The sequence below is a fragment of the Saccostrea echinata genome, unplaced genomic scaffold (genome assembly GCF_033153115.1).
Source record: "Saccostrea echinata isolate AGI-Se365-2 ecotype Australia unplaced genomic scaffold, CSIRO_AGI_Sech_v1 ptg000006l, whole genome shotgun sequence".
NCBI classification, from domain to species: domain Eukaryota; kingdom Metazoa; phylum Mollusca; class Bivalvia; order Ostreida; family Ostreidae; genus Saccostrea; species Saccostrea echinata.
This window is the reverse complement of record NW_026889755.1, coordinates 15057041-15068254: the sequence shown is the minus strand read 5'-3', so window position 1 is coordinate 15068254 and position 11214 is coordinate 15057041. Positions and strand designations below refer to the sequence as shown.

The window sequence follows — 11214 nt, the reverse complement described above, 5'->3', positions numbered from 1 at the left end:
ATTTATTACAGGAAGTACCACGTTTGGTTAAAGCGTATCAAACGCTGAGTTGTACTTTTTTTTTATCAACATTAGACTGGGTGTATGATACGGCAAAAACACTTCCTCGTTTCTCCATTGACTAAAAGTAAACTAATGTGTGTATATTTGTTTGACGTTGTGTGTAATAACCATAGACAAGATTTATAAACTTCCGTTTTCAAGTTTCAGATCATTTCAAGGATGGCGGAGAAGAAGAAGATGTCTTTTCTCCGCGCTCTTGAGAATGTTGACCTGCCAAAAGTATTCAAGATGACAGAGGGAAGTCTGCAAATTCCAAAATGGAAGACATTTAAGGGTGGTGAATGTTTTGTTGTGTTTTCGTGTGAAAAGCAAGTGATTGTCAAGGATTGCATAAAATCAAATATGTCGCGAGATTTAAAACAGAACATGGGATTTATACCTTGGGATACTTCGGAACTCTTCTACGATATTCATTGCCTCGGGAAAACTTATGATGAAGTAGAAATGTTGATCAAAGAATTTCCAAGGTATATAATTCCAGCCTCTGATTTATTTGCAATTTGTGAGAAAGATGGAGAATGTGAAAGCATCCGAGTTGAGAAGAAAAGTTTGTTAGAAGTGAAGGAAATTCGGGAATACAAAGGGAATTTCTCAAAGTCTGGAGAAGAGTATACAAATGCACAAGAACTTCATGGTGAAATGTTGTGTTGCTCTGTCAAAGAGGGTCCAAAGTCTGGTCTTGAAATTGTCTTGCCCAACGCAATAAGGTGTGGGATGGAAATAATTCAAGACACTGAAAAATATTCAATGCAGGATATCGTCGAACGATTTAACTTGCCTAGGAAAGTAAAATTCTGCAACCGACAAATTGATCAACATTTAATAGCCACTCAAAAATTTGAAAATGAAATTGTTGCGTCTTCCCTATCCAACAAAATGCTTTTTCTTGCGGACCTAGGAAAGTGCAATTTGGTGTGTGTGGATAAATACGTGCAGGAATGTTCAAATGTTGTATGTGAACTTCTAGAAAATTTAGATTTATCCTCTGTCCATGTGGAGGTGTTAGAAAATTCAATGGAGGAGATAGACACATTCTGTCCTTTCTATGTGGTTCCAGAGGCATCAATGTTCAGTGACATCCAGACTTACATTATTAAAGGAACTGAAAAGAAACGTGAGATAAAAGGCAAGTATGTTTTATGTAAGTTATAAACATTTATAGATTAAAATTATGTTGTGACACTGAATTTTTACTGACGATACAGATTGACCTAATTTCTGGACGAGATATATGTGGTAATATCTAAACCCACTGAACATCATATCCTTTATTTCTTATGAAAACCACGGTCGTTTATCTATACATTTAAACACACATAACTGTATAAACAATATATAAATGTCTTTCTTTGTTTGTTAGTACGGAAATAAACGTTAAAGCTATTGCAGAAAAAAATTAGGCAACCCGCGGGTTATGTATTTTTTTCTGCAACAGCTGCAACATTTATTTCCATACTAAACCAAAGAAAGCATTTCATTGTTTAATTGATAAACATAATGATTTCTTTTTAATGCCATGAAAATAACATTTTGTAATTGCTTTATTGTTTATTTAATCGATTTAAATTCTTAATCAGCTAACGAAGGACCTGAAACTGATACTGACCGACCAGCCCAGGCAGGCATTGACGAAGAATACATCGAACTTTGGAAGCCGTCTTCTCCCAAGCAACCAGAGACTAGCGGTAAGGAAGGGGCCAGCAGTGAAGACGTGTCTCCTACCCAGCCCCCGAGAGTATCTAGTCCTACAACTCACAGTGCACATTCGCCTAGAGGACCAAGTCCAACGCCAAATATTTCACCTCCGCCTCGAGTGCTTAGCCCTACCATTCCTCCGCGGTCAAAAGAAAAATGTAAAACGATGCCTGTCGCCGCCATAAAGGTCAGCGACCCCGTTATTTCAGTTCCGCCTAGGTCAATGTCCCTTCCGACTGATTCACTCAATCCCTCTGTTGAAGTAGGCAAAAAATCTTTAGAAAATTTAGGAGTGGAGGCATTGTGCTCTCTTTTGAGAGAATACAAGCTGGATAAACTAGCCGACGTGTGCAAAGACGAAAAGGTTGATGGAAATTTCATTACATGCTTAACTGAAGATGATCTAAAGGATGAGCCGTTCTCTCTTGGAAATTTTCAAATTAAAAAGCTCAATAAACTCAAAAGTGGTTGGAGAGCAACCTAAAACATTAGCACAATTTTGAAACATTGAATTTTACACTTTAGATCCCAGATTCAGTTCAACTAAGAAGTTCAAGTGAACCAACCTCTTTGATCGACGTTTGTGCGTTTCCAATTTATCTGTGAGCTAAAACTTTTCGAACACTACTCGTCAAGCTCACTTATTCTCAAGGCGATACGCCATTAGCTGGTTTATGGGAATTCGATTTTGCTGAAATGAACCTTTTATCGCTGATAATTGAGGAGGAAAATCAAGTTTAATTATGTGAGCGTTGAGGCCCGAGTCTCGCTCTCGAAATTTTGATTAATTTAAGCGTTTGAATTACTCGTGCCTATATGCATCCTGACATTTCATATTTTGTTCATAAATGGCCACATTGATTGCATATTTGTATATGTTCGTTAATTTTAAGATGCCGAAGTAATCCCAGTGATCTTTTGTTCTTGTAAATATATATTATATTTATTGTTATAATTTGTTGATGATTTAAATAAATGATTTTAAAATTTATTATAAATTTCTCTTATTTATATAAAACATTTGTGGAATACTGCACCGAATTCAATTTTGACAACAAATGAATCTTACTAGATAGAGTCAGACATTTGTCCTATTTTGACGACTATTTCAAGGTAAAAAGGTAGTTGATAACCATTATATTTTAATGAATTTCACAAGAAACTTCTCATTAATTTCGACCTGTAGGTATTGAGATATGTATTATTTAAGGAATGAATTTAATAGCTACCCAATTTATACGGTATAAAGTGGGTTGGAACAGTTTACGCTTTTTATAAACCGCTTTGCGGTTTATAAAGCGTAAACTCCCCAACACACTTTATACCGTATAAATTGGGTAGCTATTAAATTCATTCCTTATAATTTAATTTTCATTCATTTAGTGTAAGAAAAAAATGATTGCCCTTAAAAAATTACTTCAAATCGTACAAAATTTAAATGTAACGTCAGGCGGATCGATACGTTTTTGACGCAAGTCATTGTGACGTAGGCAACCAAATTTATACAATATGAAGTATTTTTTTTATCCAATCAAATACCGCGTTATAACCAGAACTAAATTATATATGAAGGTGGTTATTTCATATTATATCAAATGACACTGATACCCAGTAAGTACGCGTAAGTTAGGACTGTTGATTGACCAGACTTTTGTGTTGTTGAATTAAGGTCTGACGACACGCTCCTGTTTTGTTCTGATTTATCTCTTCGTAATATACAACAAATTAAACATAATTATCATTATCTTGTTAATTATTTATAAACTGTTTTTAACTAAGTAAAGACACCAAAAATTAATATACCGTGATTACTAGTGATTTCCGATAGATTATATAGTAAACAACATCCTCTGTTATCTTGCACAAATGCCCGGCAAGGTACCGAATTTTTTTTGCTAGGAATCTTTTTAAAGCAGCAATACTTCAATGACAAATTATTGTGAAAAATTCTCTTTTATTGAGGAACGCGTCATCTGATCTTAACTTAATCTAAAATTTTACTGAAATTAACCAAATGCATATAACTAGTCTAAAAGGTGTTTTTTCTCACGCTCTAATCGTCTTTCGATTCTCAACGCTGTTAGAATTGTCGACTTTTTCAACTGAAATTGCGAGAATATAAAACTGTCAAATTTTCGAAACTTCAAAATGTATGCTGGGTTAATTGCTTAAATCACTGAGACTCCAAGCACAGGCACCTTACGAATGGTTGGTGTAACCCCCATCCCTCCTTCTGAGATAGGTTAGGAATTCATGTTTATTGGCTAAGTTATCGTGTCTAAAAAATTCTCAGAATGAAGGGGGGGGGGGGGGGTTACACCAACCATTCGTAAGGTGCCTGTGACTCCAAGTGCTAAATTTCCTTTCATTAAATGACGTTGTGAACACCAACTCATTTTTTTCCTCACTGTGCAATCGACCGTTGATCAAATTTCCTTATCGGAAAGTCTACAGCGCAGTTTTTTCCTGAATATGCTCCAAATTACAAAGACCATGTCAGATTTTCAGGGAAACGCTCGGTTTCGTCTGAAAAATACGAATTGGATCAGTCGCTTACTCATCATCATGTACAGAGAAAATAGAGATCAGGACTCAAATCCGAGGAGGAAGCATCTGTTCTAAAATACATCCTGATATTTCTTGCCCTAACTTCAAAATCACCATAAAATACAAGACTTTTTTTTTCAAAAAAAATTTATTCCTAAAAAAACCTGTCAGTTGGCACCGTGTGATAATATAAAAAAAACAATAATAAAAAAAACATAAGTGAAAAAAAAGTTACATGAAACAATCTGAAAATTAAAAGGCACCTACAATGAAATTGACAGTTTTAAACTGACAGATCTTTACATACACACACATTATACTGATTGAATTAATATTACAGTGAAGGATTCCTGATTAAGACATGACTGGAGCTTTGTTCATTACATTTAAGATAATGACCATACAGAAACATATTAACATTTAGATTAAACTGGAGGAAATATTCTAAGTTTTAAAGATGCATATCTACAATTTTCCTCAAAATTGTATTTCATGGTATAGACCGAAATTAATGTCAGTGTTTCATTTTCTACTTTTCTTTGAATTTCAGAGAATCTTGGTTTCTGATTATATTGAAATTTTAATACAAACTTTATAATGTCAAGTTTTCCAGATATATCGTATGTGAAATCAAGAACATATACATACCCTTACAGAAAAAACCAATAAAAACTTAAAAGTGTTTTATACTTCACTTATAAGCCACTTATAAGTCACTTATAAGTTTTGAAATTTACTTATAAGTGTACTATAAGTCAAAAAAAAGTATAAGTGAGGAACAGATTTTGTTAATACTTCACTTATAAGTGAAGATTAGCAACATATCAGTGAATATTTCACTTATACTTCACTTATAAGTGAAGATCAGTATGGTATTAGCCAGAATAGTGTGGACTTAAAATTTTTACACTATACTAGACTTGTCTTGAGTATTCAAGCTAACCAATCAGAAACTTTGTCTCTGAAGAGATAAACAACAAGAATTTGAAACTAAGTCTCTGTGAAAGGATGTTGTTGGAGATTTCAAATTTATTTTGAATATGCCTTCACATCAGGTTCAACAAGTAGGTTCTATTCACATCATCTTTTTATTTTAACTTCCTTTGCCTGAAATTTTAAATCAATTGACTCAGTTGCTTTCAGATTTCATAAATTTGAAGAAACCTCAAGGTCATTAAATCTTAATTGATTTTTTTTTGTCCAACATTTTTGTTTGTGAACTGAAATAATATATAAAGTTTGCATCATCAAAGAATGTCATATGAGAGGGAATATTTTTCATAAAATGTTAACTTAATTATTTCATCTTAGGTGAAGATGCATATGTATATATGTAAAAAAAAAAACAAAAAAACAACAACTTTTGCATATAAAATCCTAATGAGTCACTGATCAGTCACTTATAAGTTAAATGTATCAGTGAAGTATAAGTCCAGTATAAACAACTTATAAGTAAAAGAATAAATCACTTATAAGTCACTTATCAGAAATTTCTGTAAGGGTAGGATCTCCCATGGTTTGTAGTTGGATATGATATGATCCCCAAGCCTTGGTGAGGGGAAAGAAAACATACAATTACATCCATCCACAAGCCAAAGGGAGATTCTTTTTATCAAATGTTTTACACACAGCTATAACATGTTCTACACAGTTTTTATATACGTTTTTAAATATCAATCCACTGCATTTGACTTCATCAATTTAAGATAAAAACCATTGTGATGTCACAACTGTTGATATGAAAATGATATATGAGCAATATCTACTTTATAAAGGGGTAAACATGTGATAAATGTATATATATTGTAAATATACACCATACAGTTTATCTCATTATCTAAAATCATCCCTCCAGTTAATCAAGAATACAGATTTGAAAAAGTTATTCTTTATAAAAATTGAATATTTAACCTCTGTTATAGAGTTCTTATCAAGAATTAGGTAAGAGAAAGTAGAAATCATATACAAAGAAAGGCAACTCTGAGCACTTGAAGGAAAACAATAGGACATTGATGTCTTCAATGTGTCCTAAACATAAAGTGAAAACATTTACCTGAAAAAAAAATGTGCACCAATATAGCACTTTTTGAAAACAATATGCACATGAAACCATGAAACATTTCTCAGTCTTTCTTGTGGAGATATCATAACACATTTAAAACAATACACCAGTAAACAAACAAACATAAACGAACACATGCAGATCCACAGCCATACACGAATGTCGGGAGTATTAATTTTTTTTGTAATTTTTTTCTCTCCATGAAAGACAATTAGGGTATAATGCATTTACAACTGTTTTCAATGCAACCCTATTTGAAAAATGTAGATTACTTGGCTCCTGCATGGCTATGCTTTTCCTTTCTTGGAATTTCTAGGGATGAATTCAGGAGCGTTTGGATTCAATTTACTAGAAAACACCTAAAAGATGAACAGAAAACATGTTTAGACATAGTTCAGTTGAGTATATAATAACTGCTTGATAAAGACTGAAGTCAGAAACTTTGATTAAATTCATGTGTTCAAGGACTGCCTAATATCATAATTCTAAAATTGAAAATACAGTCAAACTTTGGTACCTCCAACATTGACATAACAATACCATGGATCTGTCAAAGTGATCCAGTTGGAAGTCCTAACATATTTTACTTCATGTAATTGACTTCTAAATATCATTAATATCTTGAATTCTATTTTTCCATTCCATGCAGTTCAAAAAACAAGATTTAACTGTAACATATATACAGTGACACTTTGGTATCTCGAACACAGATATCTCGAATAGCATGGATATGTCGAAGTGATTTGGAAGTCCCAAGCACTTAATATTTTAAGTATTTCACCCCCAATATCTTGAACCCTCGGATTATATCTCGAAGTTTATTCTCGGTCCCATTGTGTTCAAGATAACGAGGTTTGACTGTAATTGTATCAATATTCAAAGGACTAAGGAACAAAAAACATACCTTATTGGGACAATCCACTGTCTGATGGGGGTGGTCAGGATATGATGGATAAAATGTCATTTCCCTCTCCTCCTCCTCTTTGAGCATCTCCTCAAAACATGCCTCAATGAACTCACCCTCCCAGAACTCTTCTTCTACCTGAAGACAGTAGTTTAGAAAATAAGGAAAAGGTCCATATATCATGTTGGTCTCATCAACTGATTTTTCAGAATTACTGCTGTATAAATGTTATTTAGTCTAAAGTATGTCGAATTACCATCACATTAACAACAATGTACAGGTGGGACCAATGTACAGGCACTTATTTTTAGGTTAAAGTGCTTCCCAAGTTTCAAAACTTGAACCAAACATTTCATGCAAATATATGTTTTTAATTCTTGCTATTTTTGTTAATATTCAAGTAGACTAATCAATTCTGTTCTACCGACCTTAAATTTTTTGCTCTTAATAATGGTGTGCTGTCAGTATTAGAAAATATTTCATATCTACATACATACATGTGATAAATATTTTGATCTACAGTAAAACTTATCTAATCCGGACACCGCTGGTTCCATAGAAATTGTGTTGATTGGACAAATTCCGAATTACACAACATTTTAATTAATTGAAATTACTGGGAGAGACTAACATGTAAAGCTTACATCAGAGAAGGGAAGATTTTGGAATACACAACTTCTGGATTAGGTAAGTTTCAGTGTATATCTAACATGCATTTGATTGACAAAGGATTATCTTATTTGCTGCATGCATTGAACAAAGATAAAGAATACAAATTTTATCTTCATCCCATTGATCCAAACATATAAAATGTAACTGAATCATCACCAGGTATAACAATGGTACATACAAAGTAAGCTTTAATGACTTCATACAGTTCCTTATACAAATATACCTACTTGTTTATCAAATTCCTCTAATTCTTGGTCTGCCATCCACTCAAATTCAGAGAAGTCAATGTCATCATTAACATATGGAATAACATCATCTACTTCGTCCTGGAGGTAGGGTGGTAATTTCATATTCATCTTTGCTTTTTTATCTAAAATATGTACAGGTATTAAATTTCTACAGTTTACTCTATATACCAACAAGAAATCTCTGACCAGACTGTAGCTCTAATGCTTTTTACTTAACAAAAGTAGAAAAAGGTAGCACTTAGTCGGAGTTGAGAAACAATACGGCAACAGCAATAAATAAAATAATGATCCTTGGTTTAGTCTCTTTCTGAGTCAAGTTTAATTGCAATTGGACAATAACTGTAGTAGGGTAGCATTTTGAAAGAATTGCACAGAGATTTCTATTTTAGTAACCATGGCAACACTTCAACAAAATCAAAAACAAATATATAGAGTTATATACAATGTATCTTACTGTAGTCTACTTGTGTACCAAGTAATATTGAAATTGGACTGAAACTGTAGGAGGAGTAGCGTTTTGAAAGAATTTCAAAGATATTTCTATTAAAGTAACCATGGCAACACTTCAACAAAATCAAAAACTGATAAACAGAATTATATATCCTTCTTTAGTCTTCCTGTGTACCACGTTATATTGAAATTAGACTGAAACTGTCTTTGGATTGGCATTTTGAAAGAATTTCAGAGAAATTTCTATTTAATAAGTAACCATGGCAACATCCTTCAACAAAATAAAAAAAAAGATCCACAAAATTATGTATTATAGTATAGTCTACCTGTGTACCAAGTAATATTGAAATCGGACCAAAACTTTAGGAGGAGAAGCATTTTGAAAAATTGTTTTCAGACAAACTGACAAACACTGATACAGCTAGACAGACAGATGGACATATGGCGGACACTTTACTTTCGCATAAGCTCTTCTGGTCTCCAACAAGTAGAGCTAAAAATGAGTGTTTGTAACTCAGAGGCTCGACTGAAGCCACATTGCGCAGACTAACAGCTCCGGCACAATCTCTTGATTAAGCTACATAGCTTGATTTAGCTATATAGCTTTATTAAGCTATTCAGAATAGCTTGATAAAGCTATTTTATCACGCTTTTTTCTCAAATGTGTTATTTTCCAAGTATGCACAAAAAGTCGCACCTTGGTGCAGTGATGATATTCAAACCTTGAACGCTTATGAAAATAATGCATGTAAAAATCACTCATCAAATTGCATCTCTTTAGAGACTTTGTACTCAAAGTTCTAAAAGTTTTGGAGCTATATAGGGTGAATTCACCATGCATCGGACACCCTCGCACTTCAACAAGTTCTAGCGATATCGCTACCAACCGAATATTATCAAAATGGAACTTAACATGTAGTATGTGGTTAAAATATAAATTTTTGACACAATCGTGTGCTATTTATTAAGAAAATATCATTAAAACCCGATTTTTTCGAAATAAGTCAGAATTCACCATGGATCGAACAATATTCACCATGCATCGGACATACGGTATTTAAACCAGAAAAATATCATACCTTGATCTCGCTGCTTTAAAATTAGTGATATCGAAACATTTTTATCTTTTATTAAAAAATTAAACTTCTAGTTAAATTTGAATGACTATTTTGATCCACAGATGTGAAGAGATTTTAGGTGCATCACATCACCTTAGAAAGGCTTTACAATGCAAGTAATATGGCAACTCGCGCCTTTGTCTCGTGGGTTATCATCATCTAGTTTAAAGAAATAAATTGAGTCCACTTCTAGTCGTCATATATCGATATCTTGTATTTCACTTAAAATTCAGAGTTTTTATTTTCTATTTCCGTAAAAAATAGCTGTCATTTGGGTTTTATATGAAAATGGAAGTGATCACCCATGCATCGGAAAGTGTCCGATGCATGGTTAATTTGTGTCCGATGTACGGTGAAATAAACATACTTGTTAAAAACAACTCTAACAAATATTATACAAACATTGAAGTGAAATTTTTGAAAATTTCTGAAAAATTATCAATTATTGATAAATTTTACCTAGGTCCGACCCGTTCCGTTGACGTCTATTTAAAAGAACGACAACTCTAAAAATTGCAAAATCGTAAATTTCTGGTTACTCCCCTTTGATGATGCAAAATATGACGTAATTTCAAGGCCATTCTTGTGGTATTTTTATCACAACATGAAAATAAAAATCGGCATCATTAAAAAGTTTAAATCTTTACCTTTAAGACAGAAACAAGTAAAAACACGGGGAGACTCAGGTTCAATGAAAGTTTATTGCTTCAAGTTGTCCGAAGCAAGGTATGTGTCTGATGCATGGTTAACTCACCCTAAAGCAATTGATACAGTTACTTCTTCAATGAAATTATAAAGGAGGCCAATTATGGTCAACAAGATAATTGATTGGTAATAATTCAGTACAATGAGAAGCAATCATACTTATCCATGCCTCAATGCACACAAGGTAGTGTACAGCTACCCAAACAATGGAAATTCTTCTTTTGCTTAAAAGTATTCAAATGCTGCAATGTTAGAACTATCTTTGATTTGGGTTGTTGATTTGATAACCCATATTACATATATGAATAGTCAAATACTAGCGACTTTTTGTCTATTTTGTACAAATAACACTTTTGTGAAAACCTGCATATGAATAGCTTTATCAAGCTTTTTCGAATAGCTTAATAAAGCTATATAGCTATTTCAAGCTATATAGCTTAATCAAGAGATTGTGCTGGACCTATACTGAAAGACTGAAGGGCTAGGTCTTCTGTACTGTAGGCCTATTTCTTGAACAATGACGAGTCCCCTGAAATTCATTTGAAACCATTAAGCACCTCACCTAATAATTAGCGTCTGAATCCTACATGCAGAAATACTCTTCTTTCTGCCTTCTGATATACTAGAGTGGAGAAGTCTTTGAAATAGAATGTGTGTTTTGTTTTTGCTATCTAGCACTTGTTTACAAACATGGCGAGCGAAATGAAACTAGGTCACCCGACAAACAGCAATGTAATCATTTGATATGCG

The 11214-nt window shown here is 33.2% G+C and overlaps 2 protein-coding genes across 2 annotated transcripts; one reads left to right on the top strand and one right to left on the bottom strand.

Annotated features, from left to right (window-relative positions):
• The first annotated feature begins 206 nt into the window (after positions 1-206).
• On the top strand, positions 207-2630 carry LOC133180556 (uncharacterized). The gene is made up of 2 exons (XM_061315041.1): positions 207-1189; positions 1641-2630. Exons 1-2 carry the CDS (start codon positions 223-225, stop codon positions 2240-2242), a joined length of 1569 nt encoding a protein of 522 aa, XP_061171025.1. The 5' UTR covers positions 207-222; the 3' UTR covers positions 2243-2630.
• Positions 2631-4449: 1819 nt separating this feature from the next.
• Positions 4450-8306, bottom strand: LOC133180279 (polyadenylate-binding protein-interacting protein 2-like). The gene is made up of 3 exons (XM_061314822.1): positions 8171-8306; positions 7272-7409; positions 4450-6726 (listed from the first exon to the last, which is right to left on the bottom strand). Exons 1-3 carry the CDS (start codon positions 8297-8299, stop codon positions 6655-6657), a joined length of 339 nt encoding a protein of 112 aa, XP_061170806.1. The 5' UTR covers positions 8300-8306; the 3' UTR covers positions 4450-6654.
• Positions 8307-11214: the final 2908 nt, after the last annotated feature.